This window comes from Schistocerca americana, chromosome 3, assembly GCF_021461395.2.
Source record: "Schistocerca americana isolate TAMUIC-IGC-003095 chromosome 3, iqSchAmer2.1, whole genome shotgun sequence".
Lineage (NCBI taxonomy): Eukaryota > Metazoa > Arthropoda > Insecta > Orthoptera > Acrididae > Schistocerca > Schistocerca americana.
The window spans coordinates 271,935,806-271,959,753 of NC_060121.1; the positions used below are offsets into that span (position 1 = coordinate 271,935,806).

The 23,948-nt window shown below is 36.5% G+C and overlaps 1 protein-coding gene across 9 annotated transcripts in view; it reads left to right on the forward strand.

Annotated features, from left to right (window-relative positions):
* The window catches only part of LOC124606748 (serine/threonine-protein kinase tousled-like 2), a 583,729-nt gene extending 567,475 nt beyond the window's left edge, over positions 1 to 16,254 (forward strand). For all 9 annotated transcript variants that reach the window (XM_047138785.1, XM_047138788.1, XM_047138789.1 and 6 more), the window contains 5 exons: positions 439 to 550; positions 846 to 984; positions 1,928 to 2,039; positions 5,547 to 5,654; positions 14,154 to 16,254. In XM_047138785.1, the coding sequence (XP_046994741.1) occupies positions 439 to 550; positions 846 to 984; positions 1,928 to 2,039; positions 5,547 to 5,654; positions 14,154 to 14,387 (705 nt within the window). In that variant the 3' untranslated portion in view covers positions 14,388 to 16,254. The remainder of the gene's footprint in view (positions 1 to 438; positions 551 to 845; positions 985 to 1,927; positions 2,040 to 5,546; positions 5,655 to 14,153) is intronic.
* Positions 16,255 to 23,948: the final 7,694 nt, after the last annotated feature.

Here is a 23,948-nt window from a genome sequence, read left to right on the forward strand (position 1 = left end):
CAACAGGAAGCAAAAAAGGCAATGAGGATAACCATTTCCTTTTGTTTATTTTATATCTATAATGAGTTTAGAAGAGATGCATTGTTCACTACTTAGGCAAAGACCTTACATCCATAAAAGTTAGTAATTTTGATTAGTCAAAATATGTTAAAATAAATTTCTCAAGGAGCCTTTTAAAAAATGGGGGTCATCTCATATAAAGGGTTGTTTTATACTCTGCTAAATATGTTACATGGAAGTACAAAACTTTAAGGATTTTATGAAGTTGAATGTTTTCTTCCCAAATTAATAGGGTTTTCATTTACTTATTCTAAAGCATCATATGTGCTTGTGTAGTCTGCACTGTACGTAGAAGGCAGTGCATATTTTTAGTCAGATTTTCTATGCTGCCATGTAGAATTGAGTACACAAACTTAATAACTTTTTGAATTTTTCCAGCATAAAACAATTCCAGAAAGAGAAGCTCGCTCCATTGTGATGCAGGTTGTCTCTGCTCTGAAATACCTCAATGAGATAAAGCCCCCTGTTATTCATTATGACCTGAAACCTGGTAAGTATTTTGTGCTCTCTCTCTCTCTCTCTCTCTCTCTCTCTCTCTCTCTCTCTGTGTGTGTGTGTGTGTGTGTGTGTGTGTGTGTGTGTGTGTGTGTGTGTTTTTCTTTCTAGGATTGGAATTTTTGGGAAGTAATTTATGATTCAGTGGGACTTCTTCCCAGAGGTTTCCTATTGTAAAATTGTGTGGCTTTTCTATTGTCCCATGATTGTTAACTTTATAGGATATCCTCAAGAAATAATGTTATTGAACACTGTATTAAGAGTAAATTAATATATTTATTCTGTTACAGGAAATATCTTACTTACTGAAGGCAATGTCTGTGGAGAAATCAAAATTACAGACTTTGGTTTGAGTAAAGTAATGGATGAAGAAAATTATAATCCTGATCATGGTATGGATTTGACATCACAAGGAGCTGGCACTTACTGGTAAGTTTTAACAGTTCATCACTTTTTGAATGTTCTCATGGAAGTATGAAAGAGCTATAGCTGCTATACAAGGAGTTAAGTTACTATCACACAGATTAAAATCCTCAGTGTGTTCTTTGTCTCCTTTCACTTAGCAATTATGTGACTACAAATACATCAGTTTTATAGAATACCATTGCGTTTATCAGAAATTAGTTCTGCATAAAAAGTATAAAATTGTTGTTTGTTTGAATAATTTTGTTAGCTTTTGAATTAATCTTTATTTGTTACCAACAAAGCTACAAAAATCCACAAACAAAATTGCATCATTTGGTTGGTTATGACAAATATCCAAAGCAGCAGAGTGAAGCCTCCTTTAATGATTGTCTTTCATGCCCTTGTAGTACCCTATGTGCCTTGAAAATATTGTAGTCAGTCACTTAAAATATTTACCAAAGTTATCGAATGAAGTACATAGGTGTATGAGTAGAATATGCATTAGCTAAACGAACAATCCCTCCTGCCCTTCCATTCCTAGCAATGAAGCTGTAAGTTTGCTGCTCTTGCGTAGAAAGAATATCATCAAAATAATGAGTGCTGTTAGCTTCTTTGATGAACATATCTATTTGACAGTGTACAAAGATGTTTTTGTTGTTTTTTGTAATGTAAGAGTGTTGCTACGATCAGTGGTAGTTGACAGTACCTGTTCTGAGAAGGAATGATTCTGGAAAGTCCTTAGTGGAATTCTTACAATGAAAGGTGTACCAATAACACACAGTTCAATATCTCAATCACCAGCTCATCAGTAGGGCCCTATTTTAAATTGCATCTGCCACGATTTGTGTTAAACGTGAGCAGTGGCTTGCATTACCAATCAAATTTAATTACTTTTAAGTAATTGTATTTTCATTTTCCATGCTTCACATTGATGAAATTACATTGCACGTTTGTGCTCTTGTTACAGGTATCTGCCTCCAGAGTGTTTTGTAGTAGGAAAGAACCCCCCAAAAATATCTTCGAAGGTTGATGTGTGGAGTGTGGGAGTAATATTTTATCAGTGTCTTTATGGAAAAAAGGTACCGTATTTTACTCTTCATGTTGTATCCATAGTATTTTTTTAGAAATATAAAATACCTTTAAATTTCAGCCTGTCTTGCTGCCATGAAGTGAGCATTAGAAAATCCTGAATTTTGTTACTTAATTTTAAGCAGTGTAAATAGATGTACAGTTAAGTGTAACATTACTTAATGAGTGAGTTACTTCTGTGGTGTCTTCCAGTACTGATACAGCACTGTTGATTACAGAAAACCCATTAACATATCCCTTTTTAAAGAATCCAGCCATTTAATGAATATTTTCATGTCCTGGCAAAACTGACATACAAACAATGTTGCAGAAACACTTTTTTTAATGAACCCACCCTTTGAGCTTTTTCTAGGAATACAGGAGTATTATGGAAATTAAAATAGTGTTTTGCAAACAGAAATTTGCAGTAGTTCCTTTTTAGTGTTCTTATTAATTGGGCTCCAAGCTAAGCTATAACACTACATGAAAAACAGTATAGATGATTGAGAAATTAAGTTTGGGCTTAAAATACAATAGGTGGTTCTTTAAGACTTTGGGTAGCATTTTCAGAAAACCTTCGAAGTTTTCATGCTAAACTCTACATCAGGTCCAGCACAATGATGGCTTTGTAATTACAGAACATGTATTTGGCCAAAAAATGTTCAAATTGTAATATAAAGCTACTTCTTCCATGTGCAACAGCTAAACCCAGTTTGAGGGAAAAATATCCTAGTCCTTACAGATTTTGTAAAAATAAGTTGTATTATTTCATCTGAATTAGTGGTATGACAGTATTAATGACTTACATTCTTCATGTCTTCTGAGACTGCCATTTGCAACTCCTACTGTATATTTGTCTAATTTGTTTGTGGTGCCAGATGTTTTATATTGGTTATTAACATTATGTAAATTATAAAAATCCGTTACCAAATTGAATATTGTGGCGTTTCTGCAGCAAATGAATGGCAAGAGCATGAAATAGACAATTCAGTTTTACAGAGCATGGGTTTACCTCCATTGAAAATCATCTCTTTCTTATGGAGCTGTTTCCGTATTATTCAGATATGTTTCAATATAGCAAAGTAATGTTTCATTCTGTAATGATGTAAATGAAATGCATAAGGATGAGCAAATAAGGTATCTTTTGTAAATAAATTGCCTTACAAGAGAGTTAAAGCATCCCCAAAACAAGGTAACTTAGTATATTTGCACACCTGAGGACGGTAACTAAATGATTACAGAGTTGCAATTCTGTGACAGAATGGACTTCAGAGTCCATTAGTGTTGTTGGTTTAAGTGTTACATGGCTGGGGTGTGAATGGTGTCAGATGTTGAGTGAGCACTTTGAAGCATGTACAGATGCCCTGTACTTCAGTGAGATAGCATTATACGTGACTGACAGAGTTTGGAAGGGGCCTAACTGTGAGTCTCAAATTAGTCAGCTGGTCAAATTGTGCAATATTTAGGTTTGTCAGGCTTTCAGATGTGATGCTGGCTCAATGTTGGGCTGCATGGGAATGTGAGGGCTGGCACACTTGTTGTCTAGGTTACAGTTGACCACCGCAATTTAGGATCACCATGTTGTGCACCATGCACATTATAACCCTTCCACATAAACACCTGCCATCTGAGAACAAGTAATGGGTTCCTTACAACTTTTGTCATTGCACACCATTGGTCAGAGACTAGCAGCATCTAGGTTCGGGGATTATTGTCCCATGCATAGGCTGCATTAAAATGCGTTTGTGCATTACCCTGGTTAACCAACGTCAGTGAGAATGTCGGTTATCTTCAGGGAGCTCCCATTTTTCCAGTGTTTTGGAGAAACATGGCAGTGCTATTCCTGGTGACATGGAGTAGGGACTCACTGGATATTACAGATCTCAGCTGACAGTGATTGAGGGAAATATAGTGGTACAGTGGTACGTCACACATATGCGTGTCCACATGTTTCATATTACGGGACTGTATCATGTGACTGTTTTTTCAACTGGACAACGCTCATCTACACAGCTTGTGTTCCTACGAACATGATGTTGAGATATTTTCATGGCCAGTAAAATCGACAGGTCTGTACCAGATAGAACATGTCTGGGATCTGCTCGGATGTCAACTCCTCCCCAGTGCTAGTATTCAGCTAGTCTAGGATTGGCTCCAGCCATTGTGAGCCCTTCTTACCTCAGGAGAGGAACTTGTTTAGACACAATTCCCAATTGAATCAGTGCGTGCACAGAGGTCAGGTGGGATGCAGTGTCTTACTGATAAATGAGGGCTTACTGTAAAGTTCTTTGTGAATTTGATTTGACTGTGTAATCACTGAAATAACAGCACATACCTTTACAACTCATCAATTTTTTAGTTTCCTCCTCCAGAAAACTTCTCATTTCATTACGTGCCATATTGTGAGACGGAGACATGATTAGTGAGTTCATCAGACCTTTTTCATCCTCTTCTCAAGTAAAATATGGTTTAATATATCTAAAAACAACACCACTAACACCAACCTGTCAGAACTCCGGACATGGGAACTTGCCATTCAGTATATCCTCTCTTCTCGTTATCCGCCAGGCCTCAACCTCCGCTAATTTCAAGTTGCCACTGCTCATTCCTCACCTGTCTTTCAACAACATCTTTGCCTCTGTACTTCTGCCTCGACTGACATCTCTGCCGAAACTCTTTGCCTTTACAAATGTCTGCTTGTGTCTGTGTATGTGCGGTTGGATATGGGTGTGTGTGCGAGTGTATACCTGTCCTTTTTTCCCCCTAAGGTAAGTCTTTCTGCTCGTGGGATTGGAATGACTCCTTACCCTCTCCCTTAAAGCCCACATCCTTAAGTCTGTCCCTCTCCTTCCCTCTTTCCTGATGAAGCAACCGTTGGTTGCGAAAGCTTGAATTTTGTGTGTATGTTTGTGTTTGTTTGTGTGTGTATCGACCTGCAAGCACTTTTGTTTGGTAAGTCACATCATCTTTGTTTTTAGATATATTTTTCCCATGTGGATTGTTTCCCCTCTATTATATCCAAAATATGGTTTAAGGCAGTTGTATTCAATATTACAATATTGGAGAAGGAAACTTGCTACTCACCATATAGTGGAGATGCTGAGTTGCAGATAGGCTCAACAGAGATTTTCACACTTACAGCGTTTGGCCAAAATATTCAATATTGTGTAGCACTCTGTGAAAATTCCATAGGAGTTTCAGTAGTATCACACAGTAAGTCCAATGAGCCAAAATTTGCTAAATATCTTGAGTCTTTCTTTTTGCAGCTGAAGTCAGTTTTCAGAACACTGAGGTATTTGTAGGCTGTAGGAAGGAATACACTTTTCAACTGTCCTGTTTAAAAATAAAATAAGTGTTAGATGAAGTTGATATGTAGGCATTTAATGAAAGATGTTGTAGTAGTAACTAAGATTTGAGAGAGAGAGAGAGAGGGGGGGGGGGATTATTTATGAAAAATGTGACATTTCATTTCTTGTTTATTGGTCATAGTGTTTATTATATTATTACTATTTTTATAGCCATTTGGACACAACCAGTCACAAGCTACAATCCTAGAAGAGAATACAATACTGAAAGCAACTGAAGTTCAGTTTGCAAATAAACCAACAGTTACAAATGAAGCCAAGGTATGAATATTTTACTTTTGACATAAACTTTCTGATGCTGTCAAATATTTTTATCGTAGTCATTACGTCAATTGCACTTGAAAAAAATTTTGCATGTCTTACCTTAAATATCATTATTATAAAAATTCATATCATTATTATAAAAATTCCTGGGCTAATTTACAGGCCCTACAACTAATTTATTCAAATATCTTGAATGATTTCTGTCCCAAAAGTTCCTTTACACATAGATCTTTAATGGTACTCTCTAATGTTAATATATGAAAGGTTACCTGAAGTCAAACTGCTGTTCTGAACTTGTGAAGGTTCATGTTTTGTTCAAAGTGCAAATACCTTAATTTGTTCCTCCACTTTGGTGAACAGTTTCTTCTGCTTATGAATTGATTCTAAATAGATGCTGCATAAGAAATTTTGACAAATTCTTTTTACAAATGTGTTAAAGATGGCACTAGATCATTACAGATTTGTGAGATTTCCAGAGGTGGGAAAGGAAGTGAATCACTGTTCAATAGGTGTGTGAAAATTAAATTAAAGAAATAGATAAAGTAGAGGTAAGCTAGATTACTTAGCACAAGTGATGGAATAATTTGAAAGGGTTCATTTTGTGGCTGGAGAAAAAAAATCACATTGATGATCGTTCGACTAAAGTTACAGAATTTTTTAACTATTCTGCAACAAGCAGATAGAGTATACTTCCAGTTATTTGGGGGTAATGTGGGGGACAAGATACATGAATAATTGAAAAACATTAATTATACTTTTAAATACATGTTCTTGTTCCAGAAGCTTATCAGAGTTCTGTGCACAGGTGCTGTAGGCTCGTTCATTTGTTAAACAGTTTGTGATGTTAGTCTACTTCTGAAAGGAGTTGGCATTTTTTTGTGCAACATTTAGAATTTTTCTTGCAGCAATGTCATTATACTGTAACCCCCTCTTGCCCATACAATCTAGAGCAGCAGCAACACATTGCAGTGCAGTACAGTGACTGACAAGGTCACTGTCTTCATCCCCACTTTCACATTCACTATCCTCTTTGTTTTGTTGTAAAGCAGCAGTCACAATTTTGGTGTCATGGGTTGGAAACTGGGTTCATATGTGTCTATCTTCAGTCACTGTCAAGTTTTCTTCATTGATATCTCCAAAACCATTTAAACCTGCTGCCCTATTAATTATTTATGCAGTTTTTATTTCTTCGTCACTGAAGCTGTGAAAATTACTTTCTTCTCTACCCGGAAGAATTCTTATCCATGATAGAACTAGTGAAAGTGGTCTGACTTCCTAACAGGCATCAGAAATCCCATGTGTGGCATCTGGAATTTTCTTCTTCCAGAATGCATTAAATTATCATCATGAACAAACATTCTCAGTTGACTATCCCAGTAGCACTGTTTTACTGATGCAATTACACCTTGATCCATTGGCTGTACAATGACAGGCTAGTTGATAGACATGTCCAATATGGACCACTTTTGTCTACATCTTAAATTTGGTTTGATGTGAAATTCTTACTCCACTAATCCTCGGAAGTAGTCATGGATGGAACTGGCTACCATAACATTTGAACTAAGCTGCTCTCCTTGCACAGGGAATTCATGGATCCCGTGACATTGTTTGAGTCTGATTAGCCACCCAGATGAGGCATTAAGTTCTCCCTCAAACCCTAGAGATTTGTGAAAAAATTTAACTTTTTCGTCACACATCGAATTTGAAACTGCAACACCTTCTGCTCATTATTTGCTAAACCATTGCAAAATAGCAACACCTAATTCATCAAATGTAGACTCCTTCATGCTTTTTCGTGCAGATGGTCCAGAACTAAACCCCCATTTCCTGACAAAATTGTGTGTAGTACGCAATCCAATAACATAATCAACACTTAGTTTTTAACATACTACGTTGACACTTTACATACCATTAACATAAGTAAACTGAGTTTGTTTTCAATACACGTGGAACAGACTGCCCGATAAAAATGGAAACGGTACTCTGTTATGCGGCAGTTGTTTAAACAATGGAAATCATAACATTACAGTTTTTTTATTGCTGTATGCTAGAGAAAAATATTGCACATTTTATTTTATTTACTTTCTATTTATTTGTTTTTTGATGCACAAATAATCGAGAGTACACTGTTTATGGAAAATTCCTTTTAGATAATGCAGAAAAATTGTTCTGTATTACTATAAACACATGTATAATGTAGATTAATTTGTTGAGTTTTTATTTTAACTTTCCTGGATTATCCTGTTGCAGAAAATTTGGAATTTTGTTTAAGCATGTGCTGTCTTAAACAGAATATGATGACAAAAGTATTGCACAAAATCTCTTGTGGAGTTGTATGTGAAATTTATGAAGTAGGACAAATTCATGCTAGCAGTATTAAATGGGGCATTTTAGCAGTATGGAACAGAACAAGTAGTAATAAAACTAATATTGCACTTGGAGTTGGCTAGTAGTAGTTGGAGAGGGACATAAATGTATGGAAAGGTGGACAGAGAAATCAGACTGTGTGTGTGTGTGTGTGTGTGTGTGTGTGTGTGTGTGTGTGTGTGTAACTTAACTTTTAATGGATTGCCTCAGTTTGTTTTGTTTTAGAGTAAGAGTTTGTTCTAAAAAAATCTACACATACCAGCTGTTCAGTCCCATGGCAACACACGACGTACTTATCATTTCTGATTTTTTTTATGAAAATTTACATACTTGAGCTGTCACTCACTTGTTAATGTTGATCTGTTTGCATAGACATCCATTTATACTAAACTGTGTAAGTTGCGTCTCCATACCTACACTAATATAAAAATTATTGCTTAATATTGTACATGCTCTGAAGAGCACACTGCAGACAATACAGTAGATCAGTGTTATTGACTGATGTACTAGAGCCCCATGATTCTGCACAGTGCCCCCACCATCTGCCTTCTTTGTGCTCATCTTAGTACTTAAGCTAATTACAGTTGTGCTCATGTTTATAGAGTGATGTAAGATGATGTGCAAATAGTGATACCTAATGAATAGTTTAGGTCAACAGAATATGCACTCATAAAGCAGTTGCAAGGATATAAAATGGTATGGAAAAAGATTCGAACGTTAAAACTCCCTGGCAGATAGAAACTGTGAAACTGAACTCTGTTTCACAAGCAATAGGTGGAATCTCTCAGATAATGTCACTTAAGTTACACTCTAGTGTCAATGTAAACTTCCAAGTAAGAACAAAGTATTGGGCAGGGTTCTTACTGAGGCAATATGATAAGCAATAAGATACGTTGCAATAAAGGTCATGGGACACCACCGTTATTTCTACGATGCTCTTGTTCCCACGGGAATGGTACAACAAGCAACAATACACAGCAGGTGCATCACTGCCAGCATTGTCTGGAACAACTTCCAAGTAGGTCACATAATTATTAGAGACTGGGAAAAGATATTTGAGACTGGAAAGAGATATGGCTCTCCTTTCAGCATTAAAAACAATTGAAATACCTTATCTACATTTGGTATTGAAGTATATGATCTAAAAGGCACCAAAAGTAAACTAACTAGAGACTGACATTTTACTGCAAACTTTGCAAAATATATCCTGTTTTTGAAATATCACAACCACAAAAAGAAAAGCAATTCACCATCAAGGCATGATGTGTGACTACAGATCTGAAAAATCGGCTTTTTACCACATAGTGTCCTTATAGTTGAATGAGAGAACCTAAAAAAAATTTACACAAAATGCAAAAGCTTTACTGAGAAAGTAAGTAGAGGGTTTGATGTAACTTCATCTGATTTACATAAAGTAATGATTTTTGAGACAGTCCCAGTGTGAACCAATTAAACTGCTTCCACTATGTTTTGGTGGGCTATACCAACGCAGGTTGCTTCTGCATCATATCATGAGTGGCATATCATACCACCCACAGTGGGAACTGTATCTTACTTTCCTATACACATACCTGTTCAGAAAACATTCATGTGTCAAATAATGGAGCAAACACTTGCGTAAGAAAAAAATTCTAAAATTTTTAGTAAGATAGTGAAAAGTTTGTAATATTTCGCCAAACAGATAGAAAACAAGTTAGTTCATCAATTTGGAACTAGTGTAGCAAAAAAATTTTCGTTTTATTTAACCTTGAACATTGACGTTACCTCACACCTAAAGAAAACTTTTTAATGATTATTGTTGACTTAACTTCAAATGTGTGTTCTTGCAGCCTGATTGCAGTCAGGCCAGTAGCCCGGTCATGGACTACATGTCACAGACAATCAGATAGGATCATCAGCACTGTCAGATTGCTTGCTCATAGAGTTGGTCTCCACAAGAAAAAATCATCATTGGACAAATGAAAAGAAATACAGAAAAATTTGGACAATAGTTCCAACTTGTTTTAATGATGCACAGCTCTCTCTAAATGTGGGTTCAAACTTCAGAGCACACTTTTGTTTAAATATTAATTTTCATAAATCTTAATTTATCTTTGTGAAACTTAATTTTCTCTCTGTTGGTGTTTCAACACAACTTTCTGGTCTGGTATCAATTAATGCACTTCTATTCACAAAAAGGATCTAATTACATACTTTCTTTCGCTCATAATTTTTAGGAAGCACAAGGTTCAGTTGACAAGTTACTGATGAATCATTGACTGTTGGATTAATTATGGAAGTTGTTACTCATTTCAATCCGGTTTAACTACACTGTTTCAGCAGCATCCTTTACTCCATGACACAACATTAATCACTTCACACTGAAACTATAAAACTATAAGAATGTGACATAAATAATTAGCCCAACACATTAGTCAGTGTAGCCTACAAATGCCAACTCATCGCTGTAACTGTCCACTCACTGCTGCCATGCTACACAAAGTCCGCACATGAAACAACCACAATTTTGAAAAGTATTGCCAGTGGGAAAAGATTACTGTTAAATGCTGGATGCGACTAACCAATTGTAGCTGCAGTAATATAATGTGATGATTATTGATAAATTTGCAAGAAATGTCATAAAATATAACTGATAATCTGATGTGGGAGGATACAGGATCCTCTCACTGTGTAATACTATTTTTGTCCAGGTAATTAACTGTTACTGCAAAGAGGAATGGAAGTTAGTTGATACGTCTGAAGTTACCATGTCCCGAAATTCCTACAGTGTAGTTATTTTAAATGATAAACCTTATAATAAATATTGCTAATAAGATGATAAGTTTTGTAAACAACTTCTGTAGTAGAAATGGTCATTATATTTAGGTAGAGTCTGTTGCTGAAATATCGTAAAGCTTCCAATTGATAGTCAAGAAAGAATTAGGTATTATAAATGCGGTAGTTCTTGGGAATGTGGTGTTGCTTTACTAGGAGATATTCATGTAAGATTAAAGTCAGCTGCCTTTGGGTAGAAGCAGTGTCGCAGTCAAGAGGCACACAAATAGAAAGCTTAACACATTGACTGTCGGACCGGAGATCATGTGCCAGGCTGAGACCTTTGTCAAGTTTGTTTAATTGTTAGACAAATGGCCTCTGAAGTTAACTTCTTCAGTATCATTCCTGCTAGGCCATGTGTAGAGGAATTAAGCTCAAACTTTAATTACAAATCAACACTCATTCCAGCATTTCAGATGAATTACATATATTTTGCGGACGAATAGCGCAAAAAATATGTAACTGCTGAATATTTAATACTGCAGCAGGTTGGATTACAAATTCACAGCAGGTATAACAATATATTTGAATTAATGGTTTGTATGCTTTGCTTTACAAGTGTGAATAACGAAAAAACATTCGAATGAAAACATATTCTAAGGACCTGAACTTCTAATTTGGACAACCCATACAGTTTGTGATGACTTGCTGAAATTTCTGTACAGATTCAGCTTGAGCAAATTTTTGAGAGTATCTTTGGTAACATAATGTGCACCTGTTTCTCTTGCTGAGTGTCTTGCAAGACAAGGTTCGTTCCTGGTTTCAGTTTTTCAGTGTTTATCAGTGGATGTGCAACATTATCTCGAAATTCAGTTACTTGCACATTTGTCAATTACTTGCTTGTAGATAGCATGAGCATTGAGAATTGCCATATTTGTGAGGACCACTCTTGTGTTATCTTTTCACTCCACTCCTTTTTGTTAAGTTGAGGCATATGATGCCATTTGACCTTACACATATATGAAGGATCTTAACAGATAATATTCCAAAATGTAGATGATTTCTTTGGTTCTTGAGGTGTTTGCTACAATTTCTGAAACTTTACTGATCAGCTATAAGATCTGTCTCTTGTGCTTCCATTTTCCTACAGTAACGTTTTTGTTACACCATTCTTGACTTTCACTACAGTTGTTAGATTGTATTTTCTGTTGCTCCTCAATGTCCCAACGAGGCGGATTGAATGTTCATTCAACTTACGAGTTGAGGCAGTGTAGTAATTGTTGATATACAAAGTGCATGCAACATTCAACAATGGACCCATGATCTATCACCACTTCACAGGAAGACACCACATCATCTGTGGAAGCAATCTCCTTTCTAGTGTAAACATTCACATGCCAGGTAGAGTCTCCGTGAAAAAACAGTCCGAATAGCTTGATAAGATAGTTATAACAATATCTCATCCCGGATTTTCCATTGTTTGACACGGAGAAACACCAGTCTTCCTCTTAATTGGCATCATAGTTTCATCAGTGCATACTTTCTCACCATGACAATAGATTTCATCCAATTTGTCATATATTGTATCAACTAGTGGTGAAATTTTGTAGTTTGCTCTTGTTTGTGCGAATATTTTCTGAAGAATGTAACATACTCAAGTATGCAACCTGTTTGGCACAAAACTTTACTACATTTTCATAAAAGTACATTCTTTGACCAGTAGTTTTGGAGTAGAAGTTTTCAATCCAAACCAAATACAATACAAAGAAACTTAACATTTCTTCATTATTTGTATCCACCGATTGTTGCAGTCTGCTGTGTTCTGTACCTATTTCATCGACAATGCTGTTAATAATTCATTCCTCAGCAAAACTGCCTGGATGACAGTCATTTCCAAAACGGAATCATCAAAAACGAATCACAGTTAAATTCATCATGTCTTCCAGTCTTTTTCAGCCTCACATGATCCACAGCATCTTCATTACAAGTTATGATTCGTATTTCCAGTTAAATCGTGCTGAGTAACTCCAGAGATAATCTGGAAAGCACATTTGCTGATTCCCCAAGCGTTTCTTTTTCTTTTCCTCAGTCTGACCGCATCAGAATAGTCAGAATAACTACTACTTTCAGGAGTGTGTTCAGGATCACTGCTGTCTGATAGTTCACCAAACAAATTGGCCCCACTCTTTGAATTCGTTTTCCTCATCCAGCCAACCTGCTTTTGTCTCCGTGTCTGATATTGTTACAAACTCACAAGAAAACAAGCTCAAATCTTCATGGAAAAACAACTTCAAACACAGTCTTTAGCAATGTTGCAGCGAGTGTATCAGAGGTCTTAAATGCAAGGAAACAGCTGACCGCATGGAAAACTGCAAGGGTCAACTATTACACTATCCGTCAATTAACTTTGGAACCAAACGTGCATTGTCTCTCCAGGAGGCGAAGGCAACTATATATCCATTTAAATAGGATGTAGCTGTATATACAAATTATACACATGGCCTGGAATGTGTGTATCAATTTGATGCATGTGGCAGCTGTTAAACATTGTAGCTGTTTCTGCTTATTTGTGATATTGTATAGGAATTTAAACACCATTCAGATTTTGATGGAAATATTATATTCATAAACACTAATCAGGTAGATCACCTCTGGTTCATTTTCATTTCTGTGATTTCACTATTGGACTAATGTCCTGCAAAAGGGAACTGTGGGGAATTTGACTTTCACAGCTTTGTTTTTAGTTATGAAATTTCTAAGACTCCATCGGAGCACCAACGCTGAAAGTGTAATAAGGGCACTGTGCAGTTCCTGTCTCCTAAGTGCACTTATTTTCGTAGCATGGCATGTAAGTTATTCTTTAACTCTAATGTGTGATTTAATTCCCGATATGTGCTTCTCAAACCATTCTCTGGACTGAAGAAGATGACGACAGTGATGACAACATGTGCTAATAGACTCCATTGGAAGAGTACTGCTTGTATTTAGGGTAAAGGTTTGGTTCAGCACATGGTGTTCACTACAAATTTGCACTGCAGCAGATAGTGTGGCAAAGAGTAGAATACTTTGTCAACAGTGATTCATGATAAAGGCAAGATAAAATGTTCAGATTCATAAATCCAATGGTTCTGCATCTCTGCTATTGTATCAGGTTCTTCAGTTATGACCTTTAAGACTAGTCTGCAGCGTTTGATAGCATTATTGAAATGTGCCAACAGTAGGTTGACCTGTTTTTAAAATCTTTGGGTTCAGTGTGACTTCTTGTTGTGTAAGCTGATTAAATGAGTGTACCAGCTCTAAAGTTTTTAATGGGTTCTAACTTGATGTTTTTTGTGATTTTTATTAAACAGACTTTAAGAACTATCTCTGTTGCAGAGTTTCATCCGAAGCTGCTTGGCCTACCGAAAAGAAGACAGAATAGATGTTTTCGCATTAGCTCGTCACGAGTACCTGCAGCCACCCATGCCAAAGCATGTAAGGCAGAACAGTAGTCAGCAACAGTTGCAGCAGGCTGTTGCAGCCCAGCAGCAACAGCAGCAGCAGCAGCAGCAACAACAGTCATTCAGCACAGGAATGTTCGGTGGCATGAACGCATCAAGTTCATCGTAGTGTATGTGTGGCGCGTGTGCCGTGCCGTGTTGTGCTGGGGGGCCCACAGACAGTTTTAGGGCAACGTGGATGACATTTTCTTATTTACGCGTTAATAAACAAACATATTTTCAGCAAAACAGACCAGCTATGGGACAAAGTGCTGCTCATTTTCCTCTTCCAGTCTGGTTTTTATTCATTTTATGCCCTCGCAGAGGCCTGTTTTCACCCATGAAGCGCAGTTTATTTTATTTATTCTCCTTTACAAATATATTACATCATTAGAAGCAGGAAATAAAACTCCAAAAAGTGCTCTCAAGTACGTAACTCTTGGTATAGTTCCAGCGTAGGACAGTGCTCCATTTATTTTGTGTCACTAGGCAGTAGGATATGTAAACTGATGCTAAATGATATTTGCTTTAGACATGTTCAGTAATTCTATATTAAGATAAATATTGAAGTTTTTACATGGAATGCAGAACATTACATGAAAGTAAATCTCATGGAGTGCTCATTTGCTTTCCACCTGGCACAGTGTCATTTGCAGAATGCATGCCATTAGTTAAGCAGTGAATTTATATGTGCTCAAACTTAATAGAAAATCTTGTGATGTTAGTCTGATGAATGAACTGACTTTTTAATGAATGATCTGTGATATAAATGTGATTGTACACATTTTCTTAAACGTGACAGATTTTAGTTAACTGATATGTTTTAATGTCCAGTTTAATTTATTATCATGTTGTAGCTCATAATTACATTGTTTTCCATTTGCCATATATTTTGTAAAATTAAAACTGTAGCTGTATTGTTTTGCATTATTTTGGCAGGTGGGAAGCAGATACAGTTTTCAGTTGCATTTGTAAATGAATTGTGCAGGAAGATTTTTAACATGATTTCTGTACAGTGGAACTGACTAAATGAAATAAGTTTGCAAGAAGTAATGTGATGTTCTGCGGTATTTCAGGCAAATTAATATTTGGAGCAAGAAATTTATGGTTAAATCTCTATATAATACATACATATTCTGACCTACATTTGCACAGAATAATGTAAACCATTCATAATAGAACTTAACAGATCAACTGATAATGTTCTGGTCTAGGAAATCTGTCTTTCTAGTACTGGTAAATGTTTCTGTTCTGTTGTGTTGCACACCACACGTCTTTAATCATGTTGTTTACTGTTGTTTTGAATAGTGAGTTCCCTATACTGAAGTGCTTTATTGGTGCTCGATGATGTTCGCTCCTCCTGGGAGAATGTGCGCAGGACAATATTTTTGCGGCACCTTAAGAAGTTCCTCGTTGTAGTGTAGAGGCACTGCCAGTGGGATGCTTGTATAGAGCAGAGGGGGGGAGAAATACTTGTGTATGTATGTGTATATGTATATATCTATAAATAAAACAAATCCCTGCCCTCATCTGCTGGGACAGCAAAGTTATTCGGTGAGCTTATCGTTGAATCAAAGTTCACTGAAGTGTTAATGAAGTGAACTGTTTGTTTGACTTTCTCTACTGGATCATAAAAGTAGGGATGTGTATGTTTTCTGTTTTGTTATTCCCGTGTGGAAGTGAACACTGTGTATACATATGTAGTGTAAAGCTTTAGTAACTTGAAAAGTGCGAGTGCAGGTGTGTGTGAAGTATTCCGTGAATATTTCAACACTTCTCTCTTCCCATCCCCCTGCTGATGCTTCTTCTGCTGCTTCCGTGTTGACAAAATGTCACTGGTCCATATGATTTAAATTTTATTTCCTGTCTGGTTTTGTAAAAACATAATTGTTGATTTCGAAAACAATTTTTACAACATGGAAACCACTGAATTGTGTAATAGTCTGAGTAAAAAGTGGTAATGTATTTAAAATTATATAAAAGGCAACTCAAATTAATTCAGAATTTTACAGCTGTCTTATTTCTTTCCTTTGCCTGAAGTTAGCTGTTTGAAAAATGTATAGAAATGAAAACCGTTAAAGGTCAAAACTTAATGTATTGTCAAATATCACTCCATGTACTACATGAGAAAAGCAGTAACTTAGGACAGTTTTTACTGAAGGTCTATCTGTGCTACACAAGCCATGGAAGATGCACATTTTCTGGTTTGTGTTAATTGTGAAGGAAAATGTGGTAAGAATTTTAGCTTTTAAATTTTGGTGCGGAGGTTATATTTCTTGTGAGTGTGTGTGGAAACCATACAGTTTGCAGTCAAATTTCATTCTCCAAAAATGAAAAAGGTAACCCCATTAAAAAAAAAAAACATATTTGCCTATGAACAACCTTACGTATTGGCACTCTTACACTTTCTTCATGCAGGATTTGAAGGTCAGTGCCCAACATCAGTTCCATAAAGCAGTTAAGCTGTTGAGAGAGAGAGAGAATTTGAAACAGCACATTTGAACATACCAGAATGCCACTAAGCCTTTCAACAAAATCTCTGGTATTTGGGTGGGGAGTGTGCAAGTTCGTTCTTGAATTTGCTATTCCAATTCTCTTCACTTTTTAAGATTTATTGTCAAATGGAAATGTTAACAAAATTGAATAATTTTTATGAAATTTATCTTTAATTACTAATTATATGGAAATAAATTTAAAATTGATACAGATATATGAATTAAATTACTGTTACTTGGACAGTGATAACTGTTCAATATTTGGAATTAAAAATTTGTGTTATTTTTTGCGTAATGTTTTGTATTGTGGTACACTAATTTTAATTTACTGTGAATGTTTACATTTTTCAAGACATCAGAATAAAAGTTACTTTTATTTTAAAAATTATAACTAACATTTATTAGCATTTCCATTTGATAATAAATATAGAACTTCAAATAATTGTTGTTGGTGTACCAAACCAGTTTCTCCAATTACTTAATTTTTACACTGCCCACTAGCTACCAGTGACTATTTAAATTCCTGAAATGTTTTGTACTCTACAGCACTCGCTAACATAATCTTCAAAGGCAGGTTTTAGAGGTTTTTTAATATTGTTGCACTGCACTAGGAACTTGATGTCCAGGGACTGATCTCCATATCCTACAAATATGAAGAAAATAGATCAGTCTGTAAGGTCTTCTTGTCTGTAAATGTTACCTTCTGATCATTCTCTATGTTCACAATATTATCTCAGCACCGTACCTATAGGTTTTTGTCATAAAATTGTTGCTGGGGCTGGTCTACAATTTCCCACTTGTAGCATCAGGTTCTTTTGCAGTCCATAAGTGTTACAGATGGAAGTAAGTTACAGTTTTTAGTGAGCAAAAGATATAATTTCAAAGAAAAACACTTACAAAATTGTTAAATTGAACTGAGAAACATAGGTAATAGGGGACTCAAAACAATTCACCTGTTTACAAGGCAGAGAGAATTTTGAAAGAGGTGGAAGGAACCATTTATGTACTTTCATAGAGTCCACTAATATGTGTGAGGTTTGCTGTAGTCACGAAGATTATTGGCTTTAACCTGCGACAGTCCACATCCATGAATTCAACTGCTAGCGAGCATTACAAATCATGACAAGTTATCATGTGATACTTCCGTTCTGCAAACAAGATGTGTGAATATGGCACACTTTAAATGAATAAAGAAATTTGTGGATGCCTCTTTCATGTTACTGATGTTGACTGCTTCAATCCAAGTACTTGCCTTTGTAGCCACTAGAAAAGAAATGAATCTACTATTGTATCAAACAACAAGCAGCAATGTATACAAAAGTTCTAGAAGAGATAATATCCCAGTGTTTTTAGAATGTTGCTTACACTCCGTATTGGTGCCAGAAATAATACTAGAGAGCTGCTAATAACTATAGATATGTTGCAGTCACATTGGTAGAGAACTGCTTGAGAAAAGAATTATTGCAGCAACTTAACGTGTGCGCATTGACTATAGTGTTCATAAAGGAAGTTCATCAGGCTGTAATTACACATCCCTCTACCACCATCTTTCAGTCTTTGACTTACTATGCTCTACCCATTAATCTTTACCGGAACTCATTTGGCTGCATGGTAACAAAGAATTTACTTCAGCTCCAAGCCAGCAGAATTCTTCAGATATTTGAGGAGCATTTGGAAATAATCTTAGATAATGGAGACAAGAACATTTAATAATTTTGGATTGATGTACATTGTGTGTAAAAACTTTGTTAGTTAAAAGAAAAACATGGGATTTTGCATCTACCCAATATATTCTTATTCAGTGTAGAAAAGATGAGGATAGTTAAAATTTAATACATAATTTTGAGAGGTGCATACTCAGCACAGAGAGTATTACCCAAGACGAGTTCTTATGAAATGCTGTATTCTGCAAGTAATTTTTGTTGTACCTTGGCTCATCAACCAGTTTTTTCAATCATAGCTTGTCTGCAGTGTAAACTGTACAGATGCTTGGGGAGCATGAAGTCAAATTGTAATAAGCATGGCAAAAAAGAAAAAAACACTACTACTTGAATAAGCTCTAGGTTCTTTCTCACATTTGATTGTGTGGGGCTTATCAAGTGTAAAACACTTAGTGGTGAAATGGAATCAGTGCAAACTGTTTTTTCATCCACTTGTGAATGTAGACTTGAGTGACTAAGGAAATGGACTAGACTGCAGTTTGGTGTTTTGTGGAGGTTGTAAAACTAATCCTTAAGCATGCAGAGACTTACAAGTGAATCTTTTAGGTAGTTCAAAAAGTCTGCCTACTAGATGTGTGACAAGAACATATCAATTTCTCCATATTCACAATAAAGAGCCCATAAGTACAGTTTTATCAAATGTCTAAATGTTCCTGACCACAGTATTTATTCTGCATACAAACAATATAATTGCAATAAGTAGTTACACAGTAAAATTAAAATATTAATATTCAGAAAAAGTGCAAGCTTGTAACACTAGAAAATTTCTCTTGAAGTCTGATCCGCACCAAGGCTGTGTCTGTTGCACATGTAAATATATCAGACTGTGGAAAGTCCAGGATGGAACACCAAAACTACGAAAAAGATTGCAAGTGTATTGATAAAAAATCTATGCACCAAGCTGTGGCAATGTGTGCACACAAGGAAGAGGGGTGAAGAAAAAGGCTACAAATGTCTAGGAAAAGGGATAGATTTTGGAAAAGTCATCCAGAACTGCTGGTCAAGGGAGACTTACTGGATGAGATGAGAAGGAAAGACAGACTGTTGGGGACTGTACTGGAGGAGATAGGAAAACTTGAGAGCTTAAAGGTGGAAGACAGAGTAATATGTAAGAGGCATTACTGCTAAACCATTGTGAGTAAGTTAATAGGTGTGAAAAGCTAAGTGCATTATACGTGCAGAGGTGGAGGGGGATGGCAAAAAAATGATATAGAAAACTAAAACAATTTAGGAAAGGAGTAGTTGCTTTGAAGAGATGCTGAGATGGAAGAAATTAACATAGGCCAGATAGGTGGCGAGAACCAAGAAAATGTACAGCACTAGTTTCACACATGTGGAGTTCTGAGAAACTGGTGTCTGGTGTCTGGGGGAAGAATCCAGATGGTGCATGTGGTGAAACAGACACCGAGGTAATGATTGTCATGTTGTTGAAGCATGTTTGGCAACAGGATATTGTGTGTTGCCAATATGCACCCTCTGTCTATGCCAGTTCATCCTAACTGATAATTTGGTGGTACTCATGCTGAAGTAAAAGGCCGAATAGTTTTTACATAACAGCTGGTATGTGACATGTTTCACAGGTGGCTCTCTGTTTGATAGTTTGCTTTGCCAGTTACAGGACTGGATTAAGTGGTGCTAGAAGGGTGCATAGGGGAAGTCTTGCAGCAGGGGTGGTCACAGGAGCCATAGGGTAGGGTGAAGGGTGCAAGAGCAGCATAGGGTGTGACAAGAATATTGCAGAAATTGGGAGGGTGACTAAAAGCTAATCTAGGTGTGGTGGGCAAAATCTGAGAGAATCGATCTTAGTTCAGTGCATGATCTTAGGAAGTTGTGACCCCGTTGGAGTAGCTGATTAATACATTTCAGACGAGGATAATAGTGAGTGATCAGTAGTGTGCTCCAAAGTACAAAAAAACAGAGGAGATGTTGAGTTGCAGGCAGGTAAAATGAAAAAGACTGCTGTACATTTAGGCTTTTGGCCAAAAGTCCCATCTTCTGAAATATGAGACACACACATTCACAAATCTCTCTCACATTACCAATGCATCTGGCAGTCCAGCCACAGCAGCTGGAGTCAGTGGTTTGTGTGTGTGTGTGTGTGTGTGTGTGTGTGTGTGTGTTCTCTATTTGAGAATGACTTATAGCCAAAAGCTTAAATTTATTGCATTCTTCTTTTTTCTTTTGTTGTACCTGTCCAGGCCTCAACATTTAAATATATCCTTTTTTTGCTGTAGCAGTGGACTGCTAAATTTGTAATTTTTAGTTAAACACTTCTTATTAAAATATTGGTATTTTATGCTTCCAATCAAAATCATTAACTCTAAATTCTGTTCTTTTTCCTAAAGTTGATTATGATTGAAATTACTTTCAGTATATTTACCCAAAAATACTTTTTCTTTCATGATATCTTGAGTCTGATCCATGTGAACAACTTTCTGAATTAGTCTTCTGACCCACAGCACCACAGTGTGATTCAATTACCAGTTCAGAAATGTCTTCGTTGCACAACCCACAGGCTTCAATAAATAAGACAAGCAAAAACAGCACATAACCTTAAGCTTGCATCCTGCAGCATGACTCATAATTCTTATTGAATTTAATAATAGGTATATGTATCCAAGCTCTTATCTTTTCCATTATCTTTTTGAACACAAATTTTTAAACTGAAGCTAATAAAAGGCAATATCAATGTCAAAAGTTCATCTGGCTGAAAGTTTATCTACTTTATTAAATCAGTCAGACTTTATTACATGAAATAAAATAATTATTTAAAACACTGCCTAATATTTGCAATGCAAACTAAGTGTTAACATAATTTTGAGGAATGAAGGAATAGTCATATTTATGAACTATGTGAAATTGGGGCACACCTTGGTAGCCTGATAATTTCTTACTTCATGATGAAGTCATGTCTCACGAAGACCTGACAAAATAAACTCGGTTTATGTTGTGGTTACTTTATCAGTTGAGAATTTGAACATGCACACCTTGCCCAATGTGGTGTTACGCTGTCACTAATAGAGTTAATAAATTATTAACCAACTGGTAGAAAATGCAATACACACAAGGAAAAACTTTTATTTGAGCATGAGTGCTCAATTAAAATGAATTAACAAGATTGGTATTGTGTACAGATAATGCAGACATCTAAAAATGGACTTGACAAAATGCAAAATGGTTACAAAGGAATGATTAGAGGGTAGATGAAGGCTACAGAAGCATTTATAAGTAAGGAAAAAGAAAGACACTGTTTAGAAAGATTAGACACACATTTGGAGAAGAGAGATGCAGCTGCGTGAATACCAAGAACTCAGATGGGAAAATCTGAGTTTAGTCTAACTTGGGAGGATGAACAGAGAAACTGCTTGAGAAAGTGATCAACAAGAGACTTATTGATGCAGGGTTGTGTAGAAAGGTTTGGACCAGACAGTCTCTCATTTATCTATCTTTACTGAATACATTGCATATTGACGGCTACTATGTGGAAATCATGAGAAGAAACGTACTACTAATATTTACACACATTGTTTTTATTTGCAGTCTTTTTTTATAATGCAAAATGTGACTTCCAAAATTTTTTTCCACACAGCTACACTGCTTGACAAAAAAAAGTGAAGTACCCAGAAGGGTAGGAGGAAACAAAATGAAACTTCATATTTGAGAAGCTGTGTGATGTTATTGTAGTGGTTACAATATTGAGTCACATTTTTAAAGAACTTGGCTGCATGTGCCCATTTGTCAGTGTTATCACAAGCTGTGACCCAAAATAGAATAAATTTACTTTACTTCATGTCTATAATCACAAATTTTTAAGTCCTTAGATGATCAGTTTCGATCAGTAATGACCATCTTCATACCTGTTTTAAAGAAACTTTTACGAAATGGAGCCATAGTGGTGTAATCAAGGGTCTTCATTAGAATAGTGCTGCTGACAAGACAACTTTGTATATACTATTATTTATATATGTTTGTCGATGCTGGCACTGATTTTGTGTTTAGCATTTGATGATGCCACTATGGCTCCAGTTTATTAGGCTATGTTTATATAAAACAGGTCTGAAGATGGTCATTGCTGACTGAAACTAGTAGTCTGAGGACATAAAAAAAGTTTGACTATAGACGTGAAGTGAAGGAAATGTATAATTATGGTGTTGCACTGCCTGTGGCCTGGATCCATGCGCCAATTGTTGTAGCTGATCCTGATATTAACGATACTGCGCTGGTACCACCCATGTTCTGTTGGGGACAGATCTAGGGATCTCGGTGACCACAGAGTACCTCTTGGTCACACAGACAGTTCGTAGGATCACATGACGTGTGCGGACAGATATTGTCATGTTGAAAAATAGCAGCACAACGTTGTCATTTGAGAGGTAACACATGAGGATGCAGGATATCTGCATTTTACCACTGTGCCACCAGAGTTCCCTCAATCACTACCAGCGGTGACCTGAAGTCACACCTAATGGCTCCCTGTTTCGCAATGCTAGACGTAACCCTGTTGTGCCTCTCCAAAATATTGAAAGAATGGGACCTCTCCCAAGGTCACCATCATACTCACCAACAGTGCTCATCCTCAGTAGTCCTGAATTGTGATTCATCACTCAACACAGTGTGACACCATGTAACAGCAGTCCATGTTACCAAGTCAAGGTACTGTCTCTGTTGTGGTGGTTGTGGCAGCCTATGCACGGAACAGCAATTCCATAGTCCGGCTGCTGCTAGTCTCCAACCAATGGTGCAGGGTGACACAGAATGTTGCAAAAGGGTTATTATATGCTTGGTGCATATATGGCGATCCTTGCTTGTTGTCACACATGGTCGTCCAGAACTTGGACAGCAAGTATGCTGGCCTTCACGTACCCATGCAGTCCGACCTTGGGCCACAGTCACATCTGAATCTCCAAAAAATATTTTGACCAACTGTCCAAGTGTACTCTCACAATGAGTTCCCTTTCAAACTCTGTCAGGTGCTGAAAATGCTTTCTCTCATGAATATGTGACATATCTGTGTCCTTCCCATCAAACACTCAACATCTGACACTGTTTTTGCCTCTTATATGTCCTGTGAGACCTGGTAACAATAAACGTTAGAACAACACTAGTGACAATTGTATGAGTTGTAGAGAGGTGTAACTCAATTATTTATGTCCCTACCTATGGTTTTTGTGTGTACAAAATCACATTGACATCCAACCGTGTTGTGGGTGATACACCTTTTTCATCAGGCAACCTAGTTACAGTTATAAATATTAAGTTTATCTTAGAGACCAAACAAATTGTAGGAAAATTAAAAGGTGAAGCAACAGATTTTCTTGGAGATTTTTTAGAATATGGCTCTTCAGAACCATGAGCAGTAGAAATTATATGAAATTGTTACATTAAACTTCATCTTCTCACCTAGAAGTGTTAAGCATTTCTGTCCTAGCCCCTGTGTACGACAACGGCAATTGGAGACTTTGCATATTAGTGATT